At 41.7% G+C, this 26,048-nt stretch overlaps 1 protein-coding gene across 3 annotated transcripts; it reads right to left on the bottom strand.

Moving 5' to 3' along the window:
- Nucleotides 1-1,659: 1,659 nt before the first annotated feature.
- On the bottom strand, nt 1,660-25,113 carry CDK7 (cyclin dependent kinase 7). Of its 3 annotated transcripts, none has more exons than XM_062018999.1 (12): nt 24,950-25,113; nt 24,433-24,492; nt 23,174-23,207; nt 20,899-20,966; nt 18,385-18,453; nt 15,502-15,612; nt 14,186-14,304; nt 12,961-13,060; nt 12,209-12,295; nt 6,409-6,558; nt 4,598-4,745; nt 1,660-1,872 (listed from the first exon to the last, which is right to left on the bottom strand). In XM_062018999.1, exons 1-12 carry the CDS (start codon nt 25,007-25,009, stop codon nt 1,847-1,849), a joined length of 1,032 nt encoding a protein of 343 aa, XP_061874983.1. In that variant the 5' UTR covers nt 25,010-25,113; the 3' UTR covers nt 1,660-1,846. The 3 variants fall into 3 exon arrangements, with proteins under 3 accessions (XP_061874983.1, XP_061874984.1, XP_061874985.1); XM_062019000.1 differs by lacking the exon at nt 24,950-25,113 and adding an exon at nt 23,306-23,380 and having other exon boundaries at nt 24,433-24,496; XM_062019001.1 differs by lacking the exon at nt 24,950-25,113 and adding an exon at nt 23,312-23,380 and having other exon boundaries at nt 24,433-24,496.
- Between the last annotated feature and the right edge of the window lie 935 nt (nt 25,114-26,048).

Genomic DNA, 26,048 nt, shown 5'->3' with positions numbered 1-26,048 from the left:
TTATCTATACACACCACCACCATTAAGAACAAGGAAATTTCAGCCAAATGCAGGTGGCTTCATTCATGAACTCAAGTTTCACCTCAACATAAGAAAAAACTATTCCACTGTTTGGGCGAGGGAGTCCTGTCACAGGCTGCCCAGAGGGGTTGTGGAGTCTCCTTCCTTGGAGGTCTTCAAGACCTGCCTGGACATGTTCCTATGCGACCTGATCTAGGTGACCCTGCTTCTGCAGGGGAGTTGGACTAGATGATCTCTAAAGGTCCCTTCTAACCCCTACCATTCTATGATTCGATGATTTCTGTACATCTTCATGGTATATGACAGGCCCCAACCATACACACAGTGCAGAGTATGCCAAGTGAACTGCAGTGTGGGAGCTGGAAAGGAGCAGCTCCTGAACTTACACAGAAGCATTGCTATTTTATGAGCATCTGCTGTGGTAATCACATGACTCAAGGCATACAAGACAGCAGCCTCGGTCACAAGAAGAGCCCCTCTCTAACTCCACTAGTTACACAGTAACAATGCTCTATACATTCAAACACTGACTGCCCATCTCACTCATTACCGAGTCTACAGCTTTTGCCAATCAGAGCTTAGAGATTGCTACTTGCTCGACTAGATACTGTCTAGGCACAGACAGCATTTGACAAAGGAATGGTGTTACTCTGAAAGTAGAGCCGATGGGCACTTAAAATTGTCACTGTCATGCATGTGTTATGCCCAATAGTTAGGATATTCCCTGCAAAATGCAATATCTTTCTTAGGGGCTGAAGGCTTCCAGGCTTTGAAGTCCAGTCAGAATACTGTCCTAGGTAAGCTCAATGCAAAAAAAGTTTACAGTACTCTTAATCTTCCCTCTTCAGATTAACATATTTTTGCACATATACCCATGAGAACTACAGTTCTCTTTAATTCCCCAGCCTGCTTTCAGGATGATGCTGTTTGATAACACACAGTAAAAATTGCTGCAACTAACGTTATTTGATAAAAATTTTCTCTACACTGTCAATTAGATCTTAGTAGGAAATTCAAGTTTTATTTTCAACTGCCAACAACCAATAAAGAACAGAGCAGGGTACGGGAAGACTAGTAGCTGTTCTCCCTTACAAGGCCAGCATACCTCACGCTGGCTTAAGGTAGCAGTAAAATGAAATAACCCAGGACCAAGAAGATGGTTACTCTGCAAGCCTTGAAGTCTTCTCCTAATACAGTTGTCATAAACATTAGAAAACAGAATACTGAAAGCAGTTCACAGGTGGGAAAATGACAATGGCAACAGCACCTACTGGCTTGTTTCACAGCCATGCTGGAAATCAGGCAGCAAGCAGAGCTGAGCCCAATACCTGCACTCACTTTTTAATACACTAGCATATTAATAACTGGAACAAAGAAAATCTTCTGCATTTCCCTTACAATGATAGTTTTTCTCCCCAATGTTTATTACAGGGCTGGCAAACAATCATATGCACATTTAGGTTCAGAAGAGAAGGATGTTATTCATAGTTTTGCTCCTCAGGGTGTGCATCTATCCAGAAGAGTATGTGATCCAGCGTAAAGGTGCTGTAAAATAAGTCTGTAAATCTGTAGCCAGCCAGCAGTTCTGACAGTTTCTACTTCAAAGAATGAGTCGAAGTAACAACACAGGACACTAGAGAATATAATCTTGTTTTAATGAAAAATGCTTTTATTAAAAAAAAAGGTAGGATTAAATCCTCTGTTTCAGTAAGGAAAACATTAAAATAAGATTAAAAAATAACCATCCAGTGAGTATTACAGTGACTTTTTCCAATTGTCGGGACTCGGGGCATTTTCACTCATTGCCATCCACCATCCATAGCAATCAAAAAATCAATTTTTTTGGTAAGCCTGAAAAGTGTAAATCACATTGTTATTAAAAGTAAAGGGATCCAGCCCTATCCTCTTGACTTTAGTATTTGCATTACCCTGTCCTTGAGATATGCCTGCTCTAAGCTGCTTAATGCAGTGGCAGTGTTTTTTCCAATGAACCTAGGAAGAGTGCTACAATCAAAGCTCACTTGAACCAGTAGATGTACTCCTTTGGAGTCCCAAGCCCTATTATTAAGTGTTAATTGCATTTGAGATAAATGCATTTCTCTCTGAGGATATAAGATAGCCAGTCAATTCTACTTTTAAATCTACGAACAGTAAGCTATTCTGAGGCTTAACCCTGCCCACCACACGTACACTCTTTTTAAATGATTTCTCTTCACGTGCTGTCACTACCCAGCAATCAGCTGTCTGCAGGAATTAACATCAGCCCTTTTATTCATTGCCTCATTCTTCAACTATGTTTAGTGTCAGCTGTAGAGATGGTGAGCGCAGCACTACTCTTCTGGTTCTCTTCCAAATCTTGTTGTCCCATTTTTTCATATGCTGATAATGTAGGTAGAATACACCGTAGCTGCCTTCTGGGATGGATATAAAGCTTACTATGAGAGGATCCCACAGCTTTTGCCTGCCCTGTAGGCAGAGGTCTCCTCTAAAATACACTGACGTTGAATCACACCCAGGAACTTTAAACAAATGCCCAAGCAATACAAATTCTTAACCTCAGATACGAACAGAACGTGGGTTTGTTTTTTGCAGACTGGCGTAGAATAGTTTGGAAATTTACCGTGTCTCTTATAGGGTGTTAAGTCAGGAAAAAGTTTTGTGGTTTTTTTTTTTTAATACTCTTTGTTTTACAAACCTACACTTTCATAGAAAGGCAGACTAACAGAACTAGAAATTGGTGTCCTGGGGAAAGACTGAAGCTTTTGATTGTTTGACAGGGTAGAGAAGATGGACAATGTTGTCATTGTAGTGTCTCCAAATACCTCACTGGTCAGAAATTAATAATAGCAATAGCTAGAAATAATGTATGCTTAATACTTTTCACAGACTATCATACATCTAGTGGTAGCTTTCTCTGACAATAAAGAGATTGTCTTTTGAGAAGTACGGCTCACTGCATATATTTAAGTTTGGTGATCATGCCCCACAGGCTACAGGGCTTTGTTCTGGTGGAAAAGCAGCACTTAAGGGGATGGCACAGATTCTCTCTCCTGGAAGGAACCCTCAGTGCCAAGATTACCAATTAGTACCAACACAATACCAATTAGTAATCACTTCAGTTCCAGAGTGCTACCTCAGCAGCGCTAAAGGAAAGAGATGTGCAGGACACAAGTACAGGCAGCCCAAGAATTTCAGGGGATGGAACTTGAAATGACTTTTGCCCAGTTCCACCCTCAACAGGACTAAAAATATGCTGTGTGTCATATCTTCATATTTTAACAAAAATGGTAGTATTGTTCTTCAAAACAACAGCTCTAACATCGTCTCTCTCCTTAAATATTCATTGGCATCAGAGGATCTACCTGTCAGACCCTCTGGTTCTGTTAGCTCATCTAAGCCAGTAACAGAACATAATAGAAAATCCACATCAGAAAATCTTTTATGTTTCCATTTCCACCTAGTGGAAATGAAACTGCTTTTTCTACTCAAATGGCTTAAAAAGTAACACACTTAGTAAAGGCCTTAGTGATAGCAAAACTCAGAACTTGTGGCATTTAATGTACAACTCTGATTTCCTCTTGCTGATTTTTGGGAAGATGTTAAAGAAATTAATGTTCAAATGTTTAAGTTACAGAACTCTACAAAGTATTTGTTCCTCTTGCCCGTCTTTTAGATAACAGGCACATTTTAGGGTGTGTACTCCAAGGCACTAATTGCAGACCCTCAAACAGTCCTTGCAAAGGGAGCTAAAAAAACTTAATTACCTAAGCTATGATAACTTACCATTTGACCCGTGAGGTCCAAAATGAGCACTTTTGACATTAGAATCTTAAGATATTAAAAGTAAGTTAAACTCCAATAATGTAGATGTCTCTCTGAATTCAAGGGGTAATGCACTTTTGTGGAAGCATCTGCATTCCAAAAAAATATCACTCTTGTATCACAACAGAGTCTCATACTGACAAAAACAAAAAGCTGATGCTAATCTGGCAGTTGCTACCTAGCATATTGCAGCTGTTAAGACCACTAGCTCCAAATTTAAGAACCAATATTTGCTTCTCACTAGAAGGCTGGAGTAATTTAGTGTCAAGTCATAGGACTTAAATCCTTAGTGCTTGTGAAAGACTGGATGTTCCATATAGAAGTAAATATCAGGGAAGAGGCTTGGCTTTGAGAAGTGTCACAGAAATATGCTTAATCTTCCTTACTCAGAGCAGTCTTAACAGTTAACTTGCTTAGTCTAAGAGGGAGCAGAAATCTCTTTCAAACTTTATTTACATCTCCAGTCTGTCATTTGAAAGAATAATGTGCTGTGTTTTCCTCTTTCACTCACCCTCTTTTTTTGTTTTAAATGATGTAAAGTTAAGTTAAGATGCCTCAGGAAAATATAAAGGGCACCATAATAGCCTGTAACTTACAGGGTGGTACCACACTCCATTACAGAAATTAATGGAATTAGGTATTTTTTCTAACAGATTGCTAAGAGACCTTTTTTTGTAACAATTCTATTGGAACACAGAACAAAGTCATTGTCTGTAATTCCTATTCTAAAACAAGCAAAACATTAAAAGGTTACCTTGATCCATTCCTTCTGTTCTTTTCCTTTTTGAACTAAAAAGTGCATTTTGCTGCTCCTTTACAGCTTCCACGGGACAGTTGGGTCTTGGAAGCTGATTTCCTGGAGTGGGTCCTGGTCGGTTACTGAAATACTTCTGTTTCAATGCCTTAATGATAATGGAAGAAAAATAATCAAGTAAAAGCGTCAGAACACCATCTTTACAGAGGTCATGATGAAATAAAGCACTTGGAAGTCAGACTTCAAAACTATTTGAACAGTTTCATACTAGAAGGTTGTCCTTGGGGCAAATAAAGATTTTGTGGTCTCAGGGACTACCCACCACACTTTCACTTGTGGGACAAGAGGTAATTGCAAACTGTTACTTTCAACTAGTGTTCAGACATCCTAAGAAAACTTCAGACTACATTGCAGGAGGTCTTGCACAAACAGCAAGTTTCTAGCTCTGAAGAGCTTACATTCTGAAATGAGAGATGAGACAATAAGATAAAGAAAAAAGTCTTCATCAGATTAGGATCTAGACACCATCTGTTTTGCTACTTTTAACAGTAGGTCTTTTCCCAAAATTTCCCAGAAATGTGCAGTTTTTTATACTGTAAAGTGTGAAGGAAAATGTAGTTTGAAATACAGCAGAAGACAAACACAAGTGAGTAGGGTAAATTTCATGTAGTGGGCTTACATACTCTGCTTTAAATTTTAGGAGTTCCACAGCTTCCCTGGAAAAGAGGCTAAGCTGATTTGTGAATAATCATTACTCTTGCTAATGTTGGTTACATGGTATTAAATGTCAACTATAAATCAAACCAATACACTAAATGCAAGTTGTTTCCTGCCTTAAACTGTGTCATTGTCAAAAAAATGCTAAAATAGAAAAAAAAAAACCAAACCACATCTATTTGATATTCAAATAGTCATCCTACAATATGGTAAACCTATAAAATATCTTCATGCATACAAACTAGGGCAGAGGTATCCAAAGCATAGTAGAACTGATTATTTAAAAACTTACACTGCTTTAAGATGGTGACCAAAAAAAACAACCAAAAAAGGTGAATGTGCTCTGAAAAAGTCGTCTAGTAAAAAGAGACACGCATGAATTGCCTGGGTTGGAATCTGCTAATCTCTTCTAACAAGCAATGAGCCCTTAAAGGAACAGCTCTGTTTCTGGCATGCTTTCCTAACAGTGTAAGGTCATGGAAATACATTTTTTTTAAACTGCCAACTGTTGTATCTTCCTCATAACAGGAATCAATATTCTGAACTAAGACATTCTGAAAGGTTTTGATTCAAAGTCCTTAATTTCTCTCCATCAAGGAGTAGTTAAGTTGATCTCAGTTTCACCCACATATAATGGAAAAGGATATTCAGACCAGAACAGTGGCTTAAATCACCAAAGAATTTCATGTTAATAATAAAAAAAGTTTAAATTGAATTGAAAACAAGGCTACATAAAGTAAGGATGAAAGTCTTTTAAATGCAGGGAATAAGATATGCTATGGTAAGACTTTAAGTTTCAAGCTTTAGGTAACTGAATTTTGAATGTCAAATATAATGACTCTTTGAAGGCCATGACTCACGGACCTTTTGGTCATCTCCCTTTGCACTACATTAGGAATGGCAATAATCAGTCAATAATCAGTCAGTGTTATTCAGAGTTTTCTCTCTAAGACACTGCAAATATGCTTTTAGTTTTTAATAGACAGAGCTATATGACGTTTCATTTCAAACCTGGCATACTGGCTTTGAAGCACATTTGTCTGATATTAACTGAACGTTAATGAACCTAAGGACATAACGCAAGTGTACTATACCTCAGTAGCTGTAACCCTAGTGCAAGGATTAAATGTGAACAAGCCTTGCAGAAGATTGAGCAAGTCATCACCAGCTGCGCTGAAGATATGTTGAAGTGGTGTTCCAGGGAAGGACTTAAACGTGACATAATCTGGAAGGCTCATCATCCCCTACACAAAGACCAAAAATGGAATGCATAACTTAAGTTAGCAAGAGTTCAGCTTTTCACAGAATGGGAACTTCATATGGCTGTCTTTCCGTAGAAGTAAATTATCTTTTGAAACACCTTTTTAATACTTGGTCACCAGCAGAAACTAAATATAGGAATAACAGCTCACAAAGACTTTTTATTTAGTAACTGTTACAGTTGTTCCACACTTTCCAACTTATCTGTCCTCCCCTTGCTTTAGTGATGACTAGGTCAAAACTAGAAACTGCTAACAGGGAAAGGAAGTATGAAAGAACTTTGGAGTGAGTGTAGACCAATGAAGTAAACTTTTTTTTTAATTTTGTGACTTATGTGGTGGAAGAGACAATATTCACAAGAGAGACAGTGTGCATCTTCCCCAAGTTAATAAAACAATCTTCCTTCTCAAAGTTACCTGATCATCATGAGTATCTCAATTTGCTTTTGAAATGTACAACAGAAACTTTTTCTCTGAGTAGTAATAGGAGAGAAAGAAAATACACCAAGCAGCTAAACAATAGATTGTGTACTTTTTTCTCCTATATGTAAGAAATCTGTCCCCCTGTATTCAAATTCTGTAATAAAAATGATCTTGTAACAGACAATTATGCAAACATAGTATTTTAAGTGTTAAGTATTTTAAAACTCTTCAGTCACCACAGTCCGGTAAAGTTTACCCAACCAAATAAAATATTAACACTGAAGTGAAAAGTGTTCTCAGTTATAATCCTGACAGTAAACGTTTCAACTCTTGAAATGTGTGAGCTTGAAAATTTGGGAATGCATCACCTGTTGTGCTAGCAGATCTCCTCTTTTTCTTGCCACCTAAATCCGAACTCCTCCTCTCCAAACAAAGGCTTGTAAGAACCCTCACACATTCCATTTAGATTTCCAGAGTAACCACAGAACTGTGTGAGGCTAGTAGTGCCTGATGTTGTATTTCTCCGTAGGCTATAGCTCCATTTGGTGATGGCATACTGCAGCACTTAAGCGCTATTCACACAACAGAAAAGCAGCACAGACAGGGAGCAGTGGTGGGATGTGATAAGTGGTGTCCAGAGAACACTTCCACAATTCAACTACACAGAGGTTGGTTTGATCAGTGAACTCTGGACCCCCTGTTCCCATCAGCTGGGTCCAAATTGCTGGTCTGAAGAAGCTATGTCCCATTTCCTGTCGGCATGCCCGATGACCATGGTTATACAGGTCACCATGCACCCTGACATTAAGTTTAGCCCAGTATTAGTGATTTACTGGATTTACTGTCATCTTCACCCAAACAGCGATAAAACTCGTTTGTATTCGTTGCTTCACTATTATTCTTGATAAACCTTTTTATCCCTAAAACTATTGGTCTAGTGTCTGTTACCACATCCTCAACCTGCAACTTGGCTGGGCCACTTTGGTGTCAGAAGTAGGATACGGTACACAGCATCATATCCTGCCTCAACCTTGTAGTGGATGCCCTGTTTGGTTGGTTTGTCTTGCCAATTAACACCAGATTCAAACAGAGGGCAGTACCTGTTGGTTCCCTTTACCCTAGCTACTCTAATTACAGAAATTCAGAAAGATTAGCACATTCAGGGGAAGTTAATCTGCTTATTTCTCTTTGCTTACCATCTCAGAAATACTGAGTACTACTTGTCTGCAGCCAAAATCTGAGTGGTCTCCCTACAATAAGAATTAGCACAAGCACATACTCAGCGTGTGTTTGAAGACAAGGCTCTGACCTTGCCTGCTGAAAGTGCACAGGCTTTCATGGAGAAATCAGTGCCTCGTGGTCCCCCTGGTGGCACCACCTGCCTGAGAAAAACTTGACCGGCAGCTACAAGCTAGAGAAAAGGGAGTTTCTGCAACAAAAAACACATAAAGCTTTGCATACTGACAGAGAGGACTGAGGACAAAATATTTGGTTCAATTGGATCCAAACAATACATCAGATTCTTGAAGCACAACCAGGCTTATGAATCTCATCAATTATAGAAGCCAAGTATGAAGCTAACAGAGGCACTGCAACTATCTCTACTTGCCCTTACACAAACGTACATCTAGACAAATTAAGCAAGTACTATCACAGATCTGTTACTGTTTATTACTTAGTCTGGCCTGCAAATATGAGGAGGGAATACTATCCAAATTTCAGAATCAGAAGCCCAGACCCTCACTTTGGGGTTTGGAATCTGACTATAAATTCCACCAGAAAACACAGACCATTTTTTAGGGATCAACAAGCTTATGTTCAAAGGGAAGTGCCCTGAGATGACTGAGGACTCTCGCTATTCCCTGGCCAGTCCCTCAGATTTAGAATAGAGTATAGCTAGGCTGGTTATTAGCCATGCTTTAGATGTAGGCCCTGTGGCAGATGAAGACCTATTATCCCACCGAGACATGGTGGTGGCTACTAGTCAAAAATAGTCCCCTCATGGGACAATTAACATCAGTAGGTACTGGCCTTAAAGGTGCAGCTTCACACGGTCCCTGCTGTCACAAAAGGTATTTCCTGCTGTGCCTATTCTATTATCTTCCAGTTTCCCTAAAGATGTGGCTACAGTTACCTCCAAACCCTGCTGTGTCCCCATAGTTAGAAAATCTCTCCTCTTCTGCAAAAGGGCCTTATCCCAGAACATCAGAAGTCCACCTGGCCCTTGCCATTGCCAAGCAGGCAACACATAGTCCCAGCATCAGTGTTACTGGCTCTCAGTGCTACTACCAACAGCCCACGCTGTACCATTAGAAATCAAGGTCCAAGTGTCCTTCCTGCCATTCCATCAGCCAGAGTCTGGAAACCTCAGCCTTACACTACCAAATTGGATCATTAGAGGTCCAATAAGCACCACAGGAGGCTAGTCAGAAATGAACAGTCCTTCTGAGGTGCTGCAGAGGGTGTAGCTTCTATGGATTTTCAAACTAGGGCTAGATGTCACCATCGACAATACATTGTGCCTCATCGGTACATGTGCTCAAATGTCTGTTCTCATAGTTCATATACTGGAGGGGACCATTTTCCCCTTTACTGCAGTAGTCTGTGGGTTCACAGGACCACTCCGAGGTCTTCCTGTAGTCCCAGCCAAATATGACTTCCCTAACAGACATAAGGCCCAAAAAAATCTCCCAAAATTGCATGTTCAACTTCTCAGAAACGAACTTTCTCAGAAGCCAAACCTTCCATGATGTTCAAGGCAAGGTACCTTGGCACTTCTGAACAAAATCACCTGCTGGTTCCAATAAATATTTCCTCTATCTCCAACGCCCTGTTAGTTTACAGCAGTTCCCTGTAAACCCAAGACCCAGATGCCATAACCTCCCTCCGTTCTCACAGGACTGGAAGAATAGCAAGTAGTCACTCACATCCACACCCCGCATACTAGCCTCATCTGGACAGTGGGCAAACCCAACACATGGGTCTTGACATCTGACTGTTGAGTACCATAGCATACATTCTGCCTCCTCTCTGCTTCACCCGACAGTCCCAAAAGCTGCTGAAATATTCAACACCATTTGCCTTGCTTCCTATAGATGGAAGTTTTAGACATTGAAGACCTCTTCTTCCAAACCTCCATCAACTCAAATGGCCAAGGACACTTTTACATGGAATAGCATTCAGTACACCTTTACTCATTTACTTTGTCATTATCATCATAAGACATACCCTTGCTCATGGTTTATTTGTCTTAGCTGAAAGTTTCTTCCACTCCTGATCTCCCTTGGTATTGCCACCAGCATAACAATAACATTTTCCTCAGCAGACTCACACGTGAATCTGTTGCATAAGGTATGACCCTTGTAGTGTCATCTCTGAAATAACATTGGGATCTTTCTATTCCTCCCTATAAATGCCAGTCCTGCTCAGAATGTATGCATCTTCTTGTGTGCCACGCAAAAGTATTCCTGAAGCTGTCTTGCAATCTGTATTTTATGTACTCCTTCCTCAAAACAAAACCTTCACAGATTTTAGGCACTCTAAATTCCAGCATGCTCAAGTCCCTTACAGGTCAGATGGTCCATTCTCTGTATTCCTTGCTGCAACATTTCTCCTGGGACTGAAACACAAGTCATCAACAGGCCTTAACCCTTCTCCTAAAAAGCATTAAATGCTATCAATATCTAGGACCTCTCATGCCTACTAGCAGATCTGAACTTGGGGTCCAGGGGAGTGGAAATGGTGCTTGGTGATCCCTGAGCTGCTGATCCAGCTGCACTTGGTGGTTTTTCTTCTTGGAAAGCATGCTCCTTCTGGACTCTGATCACAGGAATTAGGGGCTACCTTATTTAGGAAAGTATTTGCATACTTTGTGTGTGGGCCATGTTGATCCCATTCTGCTCACCCCACGGCTGAGGCTAGGTGGAACAACTGAGCAGAAACCACTGAAAGGTAGAAGCGATAGTGGATGATGGAACTCATAAGCTGACAGCAGCAGGTGGAACTGAGGAAATCTTAGCCCAAACCTGCAACCTGGAATGTGGCACCACAACTGTAACTTACTGGATCCATGAGCACTGGAGTTACCCCACTGTTAAAACTTTAGCCCAAGTTGCAGCATATTGGAATACATCTTCGAATGTAGTGAACTAAATGTATTGAAACCATACTGACAAACTCAAAAATCTGGCTTATGGAACCTCAGTAGGTTAACATGGGTAGGAAGAAAACTCCACAGCTCCATGTATATAATCCTTCAAGACTATATTACAACTCCATAACCCAAGAACAGAACATGACAGTTAACTGTGGGATTGTAAACAATTCAAATGGGAGATACTTCTACCTCAGTTAAGGGACCAACACATCAGTGCATCAACAATCAGCACCTTGTATGCCTATATTAACAATTTTGTGGCATGACTGTTATATTTTCTCATTATGCTGATACTGTAGGCCTTGCAGCTAATGCTCCAATTGCTATCAAGTGTAGTATTATTCCAACATCTCCAAGCCCCTCTCACTTCCCTCCTCAAACCCACTGTATCATCCAAACCCTTATCAGTGTGAATTTCTCTCCAATGGAATGATTTCTGCAATGTGAAGATTTACATCTATTGAAGCAACCAAAGCAGCAAGCACAACAAACTTAAATTGTTACTATACCAGAGATCAGATAGATTCTGGAAAGAGTTTTTTTTTAAAAAAAAATTGCCCAACACAGCTGGCAGGAATCCTTTTTAGGCTGTCCTCCAACAATTAGGAGGATATGGAACATCCTACTACTTTATCCAGTTGTTATCCTCATTTTGAGTGGCTTCTTACTTCTTTTAACTGTCAATATTAAAGATCTGTACTTGGCTTTTGGCCCACACTGTTCTGATGGTTACTTGACACATCACCTTATTGACTGTCTTGTCTCAATTTAACCCTTCATCATTCTATGATCAGACTCCTTTCTACATCTGGTCCTCCCAGTGAGATGGGTACTGTCAACATCAGTCTTGGCCTTATGCTGTCAAGGCAAGACAGCTGCCCTTTCCCTCACACAGTCACATAAGCAAGAGGTGAAAATATGGGGCTAGTATTGCCTTATACAGTGTCTCCTCCATATGGTGACCATGTATCTCACAGAGCTATAGCTCCATTTGGCAATTGTCAAATGCAAAGATTGAGAAGAACAAACAATAGTTTTTTAAACAAAAGGACTCACAGGCCACTGTTCTTCTGTTGGAGTGCCCAGTGTTTCAAATATCCTTGTCAGCTGGTCAAGATCAGAGTCTCCAGGCAAAAAAGGAACCTGGAAGAAGGCAACAGCATTTAAATTCAACTCAGAACTTCAATTCTAGCGAGGAGCTTTGAGCTATCACTTATAATTACATGGCCAAACACCTTTGTATACCATCTGCCCACAAAGAGGTACACATCTCTTCCTAGAGATGTCCAAATAGATTCAGACAGTTTCTTGATATCATTGACTTAATAGAGAGCTAAACATAAGAAAAACACACCACTACATCAGCATAAAATAACTAAACACAGGAGAGCAAAGACTTTACATCTCAGTTGCCAGTTTAAAGTCTGTTGGTCGCTGTGATCTTTCATCATCTGCTCCCTGAAGGTAGGTTTTATATATATTCAAATCACTTAAATTGCTACTGGATTACACGAGGAGCAGTTAGCCCAACGGAATGAGATCACAGGATAACGGACAGTAGTGACTACTGGAATAGAAATAAGTGTCACATCTCATTTAAACTAACTGGAACACAGAAAAGGGGATATTTGCCCAGTTTGACTTGTAGCTTGTGCATCAGGCACATAGTGCAAGAAAAAAGAGACTTTGTGATCAAAGCCTAACTAACTGCCTTTGCCTGCTGCTGTCAGCAGGACAGAGGGAGCCCACATCTTAAGTTGTGATGCACTAAAGAGCAGGTAAGAAAATGCTTACATTTGAAGCCTTACCCTGAGGAGCAATTCGGCCAAAATACAACCAACAGCCCACATATCAACACCAACACCATACATTCTAGCACCAAATAATAGTTCTGGGGCTCGGTACCACCTGAAAGAAAGCACATTTGGGTAAAAACAAACAAACAAACAAATCAACCAATCCACAAAAAAACCCTGTCTGGCTTTGCTCACGTCACACACTATACATTATAGTAATGCAAAACTGCAAAGATGATACTGCTTCTGCCTATATATTTTTCAGACACTGAAGAGCTGCACTCTACCCTGCAAAGTGTTTTGTTTAAGAAAGACTGCACAAAACTGTGCATGCACCATCACAGGTTCACATAGAATCACAAACCAACTACAGTTTCAACTCAGCTGATTAGCAAGCAACAGAAATGCAGATGTGCAAACGAAGAAAAAGAGTAACAGACAAGTTTGCATGTTATAAACCAAAATTCTTTCTACTTTATGTTGAAAAAATTACAGAAAGATAGAATTCCTTAGAGCTTTCAAAAATCTCCATACCAACAGTCCTAAGTACAGAGACTAGTTTTATGCAAAATGAAATACAAATGACAGCAGTTGTTTAAAGCAGCTACTTCCATCACCTAAGGTCAACCAAGTTTAATGCAACGATCTAAAACATACTGTATTCGAAACAACTATAGCATTTCAGCTTTTTGAGTAAAGGTGCTAAAACAAACCAGCTTTGCTTGAACAGTTTTAGCATCACAGCAGACAAAAAGGAAATACCTTGCTTACTTGGCAGTCCTGCTTTTTAAAGCATAGTTTAAATAAGCATGCCATAAACAACATTAACAAATATTTCAGCTGATTCAAGCTTTTGTCTCAACATAGGTAATGTGGCTAGCTACAAAAAAAAAAAAAAAAAAAAGATCCTCAGGCTCATGATTAACAGAAAGTAACAGTGGTCCTGCCCTGAAAGTCAGGTTCATTGGCAGATACTTACTTTTTCCATATATTTCAGAAGAGTATCATACCACAGAACAACCCTCATGGATCCACACTCTAGCAGTTCTTATGAGGACTTTGCTAAACAATGCTTTCTTGCATTTTCTTCATGAGGCTCTTGCCACTACAGTTGTATCACATGAGCTAGATGTCAAACTTCTAACACATGGATTTGACATTACATATGTAAAGAGACACTACAAAACACAATCTAGCTACACAACCACTTTCTAAGAAACAAACCAGAATGTCTTACCTTGTTACTACTTGGTGTGTATAAACTCTGTTTGGGCTTCCAAAAGATTTTGCTAAGCCAAAGTCAGCCAATTTTAAAACCCCATTTTCATCTAACAACAAGTTATTTGGTTTAAGATCCTGTTGGTATAGAAAGCAAAGAACAGAATTTGTCAGTGTTGACAAAAACAGACATATAATAAACCTCCTGGCAGGTATGCCCTGAGTATTCTAAACTGCAGGCTTTTGATTCTACCCTAAGTCTATATTCTGAAGAAAGAAAAACCAAAACAACCAAAACCAACCCACGACCCAGGAAACCAACTATTTCACCATACATGAAAGCCACAGTTAAACATATCCATTAGAATATTATCATATGTAAGTTGCAGAATTTAAAAAAAATAACCTGCTTCTTGATAGGTTTTAGCTTTGCTGCAAGAACAGTTCTGCATTGTTCCCAAATGAGTCATAAAAAGACTTGGCAAATGTTTCAAATAAACTGTACTACTTCCATGATTTCTACAGTTAATACAGCTACAGTGGATATGTCCTTACCTCTGGGCAGCAGGGAAGCACCCACACAACCATTTACTCACTCTGCTCTCATCCCATCTCCCAGCCCTCAGCAGGACAGGGGAGAAAACAGGAAGAGCAAGAAAACTCTGAGAGTGATATAAAGACAGTTTAACAGGCGAAGGAAAAAACCCAAAAAACAACAGTGAAGTGGAAATGGCTGACCACCTTGCACAAGCAGACTGATGCCCAGCAAGTTGTCCAAGCAACGGACACCTTGGAAGCAAAAAAACCCAACCCCTTTCTCTACCCATTTTCACTACTGAGCATGATGTCGGATGACATGTGATATCCCTCTGGCCTACTTGGGTCAGCTCTCCCAGCTGTGCCCCTCTCCACCGTTTGCCTAGCTTACTCACTGGGGCAGGGTCAGAGCGGGAAAAAGAGAAAGCCTTGACAGTGCACAAGCACTGTTCAGCAACAGCCAGAATCGGTGTGTTGTCAGCACTGCTTTAGCCACAAATACAGAACACAGTACCAGAGTACCTGTTGTGCAAGAAGTTCAATCAATCCCAGCCAGACCCAATTCACAGTGCTAATCAAAGTCACATATAACTTGAGAAACTTTTACAGAAATATCTAAATAACCACTCCAGTAATTCCTTAACCTTTCTGGCACTGCTATTGTGTCCCCCAACAGCGAAGCACAAATGCTTCTGGACTAAGAACGTTTGAACTTCAAAACTATCTTCATCAGATTCAAATTCTACTAAATATGACTTTTGTTACAGCATGAAGGCTGTTAATTTAGCACATGCTTACCCTATGGAGAATCCAGTGCTGATGTAGATATTCTAATCCTTGAAGAGTCATCAGCATATATGCCTTGATGTGAGACTGTGTCAACACAATACTGGTATCCTTTATAATGACCTGTAAAGTTATTGACATTATGCAAGATCAACTTACTTTCATTCTTTCACCTCAAAAGACATTTCATGCTTTAAGACAAAGTCCAAATTAGCAGTCACATATTCTCTACTGCTCTCACTCTTTTTCCAGAAAAGTAAGTCTATTCTGAAGAACAGGAATTGCAGCAGAGAATCCAGTATCCACACAGGATACTACATCAACTTTTGCATTAACAATAGTGAGAAAATGGGAGGAAAAACTAGTTTACTGTTTTATCTCAGTTACACATTTGATACCCAAACTTATAAGACAAAGATGTACACACAAAAATGGTGCCACTAAACTTGAACTCACTTTTGCTCTGTGCAATCTAAGCATCTAGTTATTGTAAATGCAATGGTTTCCTCTTCTGTTTCCAAGAAGACCTGGATCTATGACCACTGTACTATATTTTAACAAATCTACTTACATTTCCTACACTCTTTATTTTTTTACATTAAAATTCTATGTATACATTTCAACCTACTTGTTAATATTGCTGTCCAGGTCAGTAATGGCCTTCTCAAAACTTTAAGTTTTTTGAGACTTACAAAATAGCTAAGGCTATAGAAAATTTCATGTATACAGCACATGCCAACTAGTGACAGGCTGCAGTACCAAATGCCAGCCTGAGTGATACAATACAGTTAAATGCTCTACACACCACAGCATTATGCAGTACAGAGTAATTAATTCCTCCTTGTACAGTGTACCTTCTTCTGCTCTAGATGTTACATAGTTACTAACTAAACAGAATGTAAGCCCTAGAAAGTGTACTCACCAATTTATATCAGTGTAGTTGTTTTGCCTGGCCCAGGTTGTGGTAGCAGGGGGGTGGGGGCTGCAGGGGTGGCTTCTTTTAAACAAAGACCTGCCAGAAGCTTCCCCTGTAGCTGACAGGGCCATTGACAGTCAATTCTAAGACAGACCTGCACCTGACCCAGGCCTGGCCAATTAGTGACTGAAGTAACACCTCTGTGAATAACGTATTTGAGTTGGGGAAGAAGTTGCTGTGCATTGCCAAATGGCAGCAGCAACAGGGAGTGAGAATGTGAAAACACCTCTGCAGACACCAAAGTCTGTAGAAAAGGGGGGGGAGGAGGGGGCTTAGGCCCTGAAAGAAATACTCTCCTGTGACCTGTGGTAAAAACCTTGGTGAAGCAGCTGTGCCCCTGCAGTCCATGGAGGCCACGAGGGAGCAGAGACCCACTCGCAGCCCATGGAGGAGCCCACGCTGGAGCGGGTGGATGCCTGAAGGAGGCTGTGACTCTGTGGGAAACTCTCCCTGGAGCAAGTTCCTGGCAGGGCCTGGGAACTCTTGGAGAGATGCACCCATGCCAGAGCAGGTTTGCTGTCAGAACTTGTGATCCTGTGAGGGACTCAGGCTGGAGCAGCCTGTCCCTGAAGGACTGTTCTGCTGGTGGGTGACGCACGTTGGGGCAGGGTATGAGGAGCTGCCCCCATGGAAGGCCCTAACCTGGAGCAGTTCGTGAGGAGCTACAGTCCATGGGAAGGATCCATACTGGAGAAGTTCATGAAGGACTGTCTCCCATGGGAGGGACCCTACACTGTAGTACTGGGAAGTGTGAGGAGGGAGGCTTACCCTTGAGAAGAAGTATCAGCAAAGTCCAATTGTAATGAACTGACTGCAACCCCATCCCCTGCACTGCTGGAGGGAAGGAAGGGGAGTCCCGGGAAGAAGGAGGGGTGGGGGGAGGTGTTTCAAGATTTGGTTTTATTTCTCATTTTCCCTGCTCTGTTGTGATTGTTCATTAATAAATCAAACCCTTTTCTCCCCAAGTTTGAGTCTGTTTTGCCTGTGATGCTAACTGCCGAGTGATCTCCCTGTCCTTACCTTGACTCACAAGCCTTTTGTTATATTTCTCCCTTTCCTGTTCAGTTTAGGAGAGGGAGTGATATTACAGCTTGCTGGATGTCTGGCATTCAGCCAGGGCTAAATCACCACAATCAGAAAAAAAATTATAGAAATGTCTCAGTCTTGCAGTTGTTTACGTTTCGTGAAGCCTGTCAACGTCTTTTAAAAATATTTTAAGCGACAGTCCTAGTCTTAATCACATGTGTAATTGAACTCACTTCACAACTACATTAATTTCAGTCCAAAGTAGGTATTCTGTATACATATACAGATCTCACATGAGTTGCCATCTAAGAGAGTCTTCCAAAATAAAGAATCTTGCATCAAGTTCTCACACAATAACTTCTGCACAGACAAATCAACTTCAACTTGCAGAATGAAACATCTGTAAGGCGCTGATTTGCAAGTACCTAGCATTGTTACGTTTAAAAGAATGGTTCAGGTACATGTGATTTTAGTACCAGATCATCATTTGACTGTACTTTAGTATCAGGCTACATTTATGCCTAGCAATTGCACTGAGATACTGATCACTAAACTGAGGTTCTACACTCTCACTGGAAGCCCAATAAATGAACACAGTAACCATAACTTGTTTCTTGTAAGATTATGCTGACAAATATTTCAAAGTAAAAGCATTATCCACTGAGAACTCACATAACTATCAAATTATCCAAATTACTTTTAAGACATGTTCTAAATCAATTGACCCTTTTAACACTGCCAAGTGTATCATAGAATCATAGGATGCTAGGGGTTGGAAGGGACTTTTACAGATCATCTAGTCCAACCCCCCTGCTAAATCCTGAGTAGAATTTTCAAAAAACATTTGAAGATACTTGAATATTATAGTCTCTCAAGAAAAAAGCCAAACTTACCTCTAGATCTGTTTCCATAAAATCAAACACCAGACTAATATTAGACTTGTGTCCAAATGCATCTAAAAGCTGTAAAACAAAACACATTATGGTGAAGCATATCCTCACACTTCCAGTTTTCTGAAATTTTACACCACTGTAGTCTGGATGTGGATTTTCAGCTTGCTGAATTGATTTAATTTTTTTTACTTGTAATACAACAATTCCTACTCAGTTCAATTTCTTAAATCAGTCTCAAAAAAACACCCTTCAATATGGTAACAACACTTTACACACTTGTACCTCCAATCCTAGAATTAGAAAAAAAAAAATTAACTTTAGCTACAACATATGATCTACTGCACATCTTATGCTGGTCTACAAAACTACCACCTTTTCTTGAAACCAGAGTAAGTTTTCCCAAGGATGTGTATCTGCTTCCTGAAAACATGGAATGTTTAGACATTTTAAGTGTCAGCTTTATTCCTTTTAGAGATACTCTTAAGCACATATTCATCTTTGTAGCAAGCTTTCTAGAATAAATAAAACTCTTTTGAGACTACCCAAACAGGCCTCTTTTTTAGGATGAAGCTGTAAAATGACAGAATCAATTTTTATTCTCAAATAACACAAGCACGACGCCAAGTAAAAACAGCAGACCATCTAGCCTGGTATTCACCCCTCGGGATCAGAAAGGTATGCTCTTCACATGTGGCTCATTCCTCACAGTTTCAGTACAATGACCATGAGAATTACCCAACTACAAGACAGTTGTTGCCACCACTGGCAAGAGCAGCGACTGTGCTCATGCCCTTCCTCTGAGGAAGCCATGGTAACAGGAGATACTATGCAGGTGAGCCTACAGGCTGCCACTTTTTGTAGTTCCCGTTCCTTACACTTCCAATATCCTCAACAGTCTTATCAGGGCTGCTAAGAGGTATGCAATCTTGTCTTTAGTACGTGCTTATGGACCTGATGATCGTAAATTTGTCTAATTCCTTTTTGAACTGCTGATGCTAACTGCTTCTACAAAGCCCCATGCAATCTACTTGATAAATTCACTACACACTGTGTCAAGTAGTTTCAACCCTTTCCCCACTGCTCAACACAAAAGTGTCTTTAACACACCTCTTATTTTCAGTTGTGGTAGTTTGACCTGGCTGGATGTCAGGTGTCCACCACACTGTTCTATCCCCCACCTCCTCAGCAAGCCAGGAAAATAAGATGGGAGTCTCGTGAGTTGAGATAAAAGCAGTTTAATAAAGAAGCAGCAAAGCCGCGCGCGTGGGAAGCGAAGTAAAATCAGATAAAGCTGTTACTCTCTACTTCCCATCAGCAGCGATGTCCAACCACCTCCCGAGAAGCAGGGCTGCAGTACGCGTAGCGGTTGCTTTTGGAAGGCCAGAAATGAATCTCGCCTCCCCTTCCTGCTCCTCTCCCCCAGTTTCTATTACTGAGCTGACGCCATATGGTATGGAATATCTCCTTGGTCAGCCTGGGTCAGCTGTTCTGGCCATGGTCCCTCCCAAGATCATGCCCACCCACAGCTATTGGTGAAGGTGGGGGAAGGAATGCTGGAGGAACGGCCCTGATGCTGTGTGAGAAGTAGTCATAATATTGATATCAACAGTAAGCACAGCACTGCAAAAACTGCTGTGGAAAATCACTACCGTCCCAGACCCACTACATTAGTACAGTGGGGTTTTGGAAATATCAGTTCTGCATGTACTTCACCTACCACTCGGCTCTGTATACCTCTCCATTCCCAACCTTTTCCTCTCCAGAGTGAGGAATCCCAGACTCTTTTTTAATGAAAATGACACTCCATGTCTTTTGTCATTGTAGTTGTCTTTCTATGAACGTTCTCCAACTTCAATAGCTAAAGCAACTACTTTGAAAGTAAGTTCCAAATCCAGAAGAGAACCATACTTTGACTCTGAAAGACTTTAATAGAATATCTAGTAAACTTGTATTTGTTCTAATATTTACCACAGACCATCCAGTTATCACCATTATCTAATTTTAAGATATATTTAGCTCCAGCTGTTGATCTATAGCTGGAGGTCAACCCAAATGCAACTGAATACAGGTTTTAGTCCTTCCAAGAGAGGTTTTACACATCAGCGCTAAAACCTAACAACCCACACAAATCTCTCTTTACCATTGCTTACAAAAGCCTACTTTTGGCTGTCACCAGTTCCATGTGAAACAATCAATCAGGTAAAATAACCACTACACTCTTTTGCAAGTCTATCAGACACGGAAAATCAGGTTTTTAAATTTTCACAATGCTCCCCACCATTAATATCCACGGAGTCCTAGGATAAAAGGCAAGAAGATTTCAAAAGAAACTATTTTGTCTTTTTTACTGAAATAGGTATTTTGCTGTAACAATTGTTTTACTGACCATTTAGGGCTTGAAAATATAGCTCAAATAAAGTTAATTAGCATATACCATGACCTAACAAATACTAAATTTCAGAGCCTGTACCATAAGTATTTGAGAACTGATTCTAGAAGTAGCATTTTACTTACACCAATAATATTCGGATGGCTCAACTCCTGTAACAATTTTATCTCCCTGAGAGCTGTTCTGTTGATTCCTATATTGGGGGAAAAAAAAATAAATAAGGAGAAAACAAAAGTATAGACTTTCGATTAAGCTCCAAAGAAACTTCATTGTTACTCACTGATGATTTACTACTAGAAACTACCTTCTCAGCACTCAACAGTTTGTTATCTAGTGCAAGGCACTCATTATTGAAGTAGATTGCTGCCAAACAGAAGTGGACATATGCTTTCTTCCACAGCAAACAAATTCTACACCATAGAAATTGGTTTTAGATTATAAAGCAATATATCACCCTTTTGGGGGGGGGGGGGGGGGGGGGGAAAGAGTTCTAGCAACAGTCTAGAAAAAAAAACCACAATCACCTTTTTTAGAGTACTATAAGCTTTGGTTTTATTTTAAAGCTACAAATATCAGCTCAGGGTGTCTTAATTTCCAGAAAAAGGCACAGTAGCAAAGCTCGTAATAATCTCTTTTGGTTTTTATGTAGCATTATTTAGTAAGGCAAGGTCTACATGTTTTTCTATACTCAGGCTGTGGCATAAAAGGTACTGTGGCCAAAATCTGCTCACTCATGGTTGAATTCTTCAATAGACAAACTTCATAGAGGAAAAAAGAGGGAGGGGACAAAGTAAAACAGTGCACTTTGGCACATCAACTGCACTGCAACAAACCATAACTTTTGTAAAGCAACAATTCCTCCTTCAAAAATCATAGAATTATAGAATGGTAGGGGTTGGAAGGGACCTTTAGAGATCATCTAGTCCAACTCCCCTGCAGAAGCAGGTTCACCTAGATCAGGTTGCAATAGGAACATGTCCAGGCGGGTCTTGAAGACCTCCAAGGAAGGAGCCTCCACAACCCCTCTGGGCAGTCTGTGCCACTGCTCCATCACCCTCACAGTGAAATAGTTTTTTCTTATATTTAATGGAACTTTTTGTGTTACAGCATCATCCCATTACCCCTTGTCCTGTTGCTAGCTACAACAGAAAAGAAGGATGTTCCAATCTCCTGACACCCACCACTAACATATTTGAAAATGTTAATAAGATCTGGTATCTGTAGCTTGTATGAAAACTGATGGCCCTGATGATAGCGTGTATGAAAACACTGCTGTGGTATGTTGTGCAGGGAGTTTCAGATGCACATGACGTGAAAACAGTGTATTCTGAAAACCTGGGATTTGATTCAATATGTAAGACTCCACTTAAGTTTTGGGCAAAGCTACATGGGTTGCTTGACACACCAGCTTTGTCTATTTTAGTTACCTGTTTTGGAATCAAGTTGACAATGGTGGCTTTTGGGTAGGCAAAGCCTTTGATTTAAAAAAAGAGTATGGCAGGTTATCAGGTAACACACAGAAGCCAGACATGATCCTGATTTTTAACATCTTCGAACTACAGCTAAACACTGTATAGGCCAAGAGTAAAGACTGTCCTTAAAGGATATGAGTCTAAGTGGATCAGACCCTCTGGCAGGTGGCTCAACTGTGAGACTCTGGGATAAGTGTTCAGTTTCTCTTGAAAAATTCTTTCTTTAGAACTGAATTGGAGAGTTCAGAGCAAGCATTCTTCATTGGTAACTTGACGTAGGATCCTGAAGGATGGAAGTCTACAAATATACAAAGTTCTACTGCACTACAGAGCCTGGTAGAAAAGACCAGGAATATTGGGATTTTGATCTCTAAAGGTCCCTTCCAACCCTACCATTCTATGATTCTATGCCTAAAGACATGTTCAGAGCATATGATCAAAAGATGCTGCTCTGTACAGCTGATTTTGCAACACAGAAAAAATGCACAAGAAGATCAGAGTTTTAAGACTGTGTTTTTAATCAACTTTTCTGGAAAGCTAAAATAACAAAAAGGAAACATCTGAAAATGTAAATACTCTCACCTGTCTTAAATATTTAAAAGCATAGGGATGCATCAATACAAAAAGGTATTTTAAATGCAGTGCTGTAAAGATTACTAATCTATGCTACATTCATGTTTGTATTCCACTTAAATTGAGAAACTAATTGGTTATATCCTCATATTTAGACATCTATTACACACATAGGTATCTCTGTTGCTTTTTTCTGTCCCTGCAGTTTGAGAAACAATCCTCTACTAAGCTTTATACTTAGAGCTGAGGGCATTTTCCTCAGCCAAGTTATGGTACAGGAAATTGATGTACTGATTAACAAAACTAAAGCAAACAAAGCACAGCTTCTGTAGCACAAATTTGTTTCAAAACTCACCATCTTTAGCTTCTGATCTATGTCCCAGTTTAATCTGAAAAGAAATGTTTCAAATTATGTAAGGTTAGGCCATCTGTCCCAACAGTAGGAGATACTCTCCTTAGCATTACTCTTCCAAGACAGAATAAGTACTTGTACCATGAAGCACTTTACCAGCTGCAGTTGGTTTGGGATTGGCGTTTTGCTTTGGGTTTGGTTTTATTTCTCCTATTTAAAAAAAAAAAAATGTGTCCGCAGCATTATATTTCATAAAAGCTTTTAAAAAGTCATGATGAAACTGAAAACAGAAATAACACAAACTGGCAGCATGAAGTGCTTTGTAGCCACAAAGCTTTATTATACCACTAATGAGCCTCTCCTCAGGAATAAATGAGGGCAAAGTAATTGAGAGTCTTAGAACGGTTGTAGTAAAATAAGCATACTCAAGTCCTTTTACCTCAATCATCTATTGCCCTGAAATTTGCAAGTCCAGAATCCCACTACCAATACTCTGAGATGACAAAAGTGAAAAATATATTCTGATTTTTTTTTTAAAAAAGCTTTTCACAACAGCTGCTATTAGTAGCAATCATACAGGAAAAGTATGATAATGCTAAAAGAGATTAGTTTACCAAACAAAATTATTTACTATTGATATGGATCAACTCGCCAAGTAAAGTGGGCTCTTTAACTAACCAAAGTACTGTAATGTGCACTTTTCAACCCTCACAAAACACAGTTGATACCTATTTTGAATACAAAAACTTCCTGTAATCTCCTTAGATAGTATGAAGTGAAACAGTTCATGACCACACACACATCTGGGTAAGCTGCAGCTCTAATACCAGTTTTGTCAAACTCTCTCAAAAAACTACCATCAGTTCTAAAGAACTTAACCGTGAGTAACATCTCTGGACTAAAGGAGATTAGGCACAGCAGGAGAAACGATTTAAAAAAAAAAAATCGATTCTCAAGGACTAACAAGGTCTTAAGTTTGGAAGTGGGTGTTGGTTTGGTTCATTGCTTTTTGTGGCTGGGAGCGGGGAGAGCGGTGTTTGTTTCTTCGTAACTTTAACAAACAATCAAAATCTCTACACAACAGGTTATCCTTCCAAAACGCAGAAACATAGTAAGAAAGAAGACAATCTCTCCTCCCGGGGCAAGGCAGGCATCCATTACGAATAGGTTAACTAGGTCATTTAAAGAAAACACTGCAGAAACAGGAACATACATTCTCCCGGACACTTGACCGCTAAATAGGAAAATGTTCTTACACTCACCTTTTTAATAGCCACGATCTGGTTAGCGTTCTTATCCCTTGCTTTATAGACTGTAGCAAACTGCGGAGAAAGAGAGGCTGGCATGACCACAGGGGAGACGAGCGGCCAGCCACGGGCTGGCTCTGCCTCGACGGGGCCGCGGACGATTCAGTGGTCCCCGAGCCACGCTCCTCTACGCCGGTAAGCTGCCCGCACTACGGCCTGCTCGCAGGAGGAGGCTATGACACGCTGCCGTCAGCAGGCGACGAGGGCCGGCCGGCCTGTCTGCCCCCATTCCCGCCCTACAACCACGGCTACCCGCCACCGACGCGTGAAGTCAGCGCGACGAGGCCGGGCCGGGCCGCAAGCAGCCCCGGGCTTCCCCGCGCTGCGGCCCCTGCCCTCACAAGGTGGCTCTCCCCGAGGCCACCTGAGCGCCCCCGACGGCGGGGCCCCTCGCGCCCGGCAGAGCCCCCGGGGGCTCACCCGCGCTGGCGCGCACAGTTCCCCTCCGCCCCGCCGCGGCCCAGGGGCTCACCTGCCCCTCCCCCAGGAAGTCGAGCTTCTCGTAGCGCCTGGCGCGCGCCCGGGCATCCATCGCCGCCGAAGCGGGGAAAGGGAGAGGTAGTGCAGGGAACACCCGCCCAGCGGGGCCGCCGGCGAGCCTTTGACACCGCCCGGCCTGCCCCGCGCCGCTTCCGGCCCGACGACCGGCCCCGCCCCCTGCGTCACAGCCGCCGGAGGCCCTGGCCCCGCCCAGCGCAGCCTGGCCCCGCCCAGCGCAGCCTGCCCCCGCCCAGCGCAGCCTGCCCCCGCCCAGCGCAGCCTGCCCCCGCCCAGCGCAGCCTGGCCCCGCCCAGCGCAGCCTGGCCCCGCCCAGCGCAGCCTGCCCCCGCCCAGCGCAGCCTGCCCCCGCCCAGCGCAGCCTGCCCCCGCCCAGCGCAGCCTGCCCCCGCCCAGCGCAGCCTGGCCCCGCCCAGCGCAGCCTGGCCCCGCCCAGCGCAGCCTGCCCCCGCCCAGCGCAGCCTGCCCCCGCCCAGCGCAGCCTGGCCCCGCCCAGCGCAGCCTGGCCCCGTGTCGTGGTTTGGCCCAGCTAGCACAACAGCACCACGACAGTTTCTCGCTCAATGCCCCCATTCACCCCCACCCTCGTTAAGATGGCGGAGGCCCCAGTGAAATGGGAGTAAAAAGATAAGCAAGATTGTTGTGGATTGAGACAAGGGCAGGGAGGGCTCACTGCCAATTATGGTTCTGGGCAAAACAGACTCCAGTACTCGACTTAGAGAGGAAAGTAGGAAAGTTTGTTCTACAAGAAACAGAACGGAATAAAAGCAAAAAGGGAGTAGGATGATGAGAAAATTACAACCAGCACTTTAAGATCTCCCTTCCCCATCCCTCCTTTCTTCCCGGGCCCAGCTCACTGCTCCCGATATCTCTACCTCCTCCCCCCTCAACGGCTCAGGGGGGCAGGGAATGGGGGATGTGGTCAGTCTCTCACAGATGGGCTTTGCCGCTTCTGTCTTCTCGGATGAGGACGACTCCTGGCATTCTTCCCCTGCTCCAACACGGGGTTCCTCCCCCAGAACACAGTCCTTAATGAACTTCTCTGGTGTGGGTTGTTCCCAGCAGCTGTGGCT

The sequence above is a fragment of the Colius striatus genome, chromosome Z (assembly GCF_028858725.1).
Source record: "Colius striatus isolate bColStr4 chromosome Z, bColStr4.1.hap1, whole genome shotgun sequence".
Lineage (NCBI taxonomy): Eukaryota > Metazoa > Chordata > Aves > Coliiformes > Coliidae > Colius > Colius striatus.
The sequence above is the reverse complement of the archived record's forward strand: the minus strand, read 5'-3'. Positions and strand labels throughout refer to the sequence as shown.

Excerpts from the sequence above, each read along its gene's own strand:
- CDK7 (XM_062018999.1), bottom strand. The coding sequence starts at position 25,009 with ATGGATGCCCGGGCGCGCGCCAGGCGCTACGAGAAGCTCGACTTCCTG. Across the intron at positions 18,454-20,898 it reads GCCATCCGAATATTATTGGT|CTTTTAGATGCATTTGGACA; the intron begins GTAAGTAAAATG and ends TTTGTTTTACAG. Across the intron at positions 6,559-12,208 it reads CAACAGAAGAACAGTGGCCT|GGGATGATGAGCCTTCCAGA; the intron begins GTGAGTCCTTTT and ends GTCTTTGTGTAG.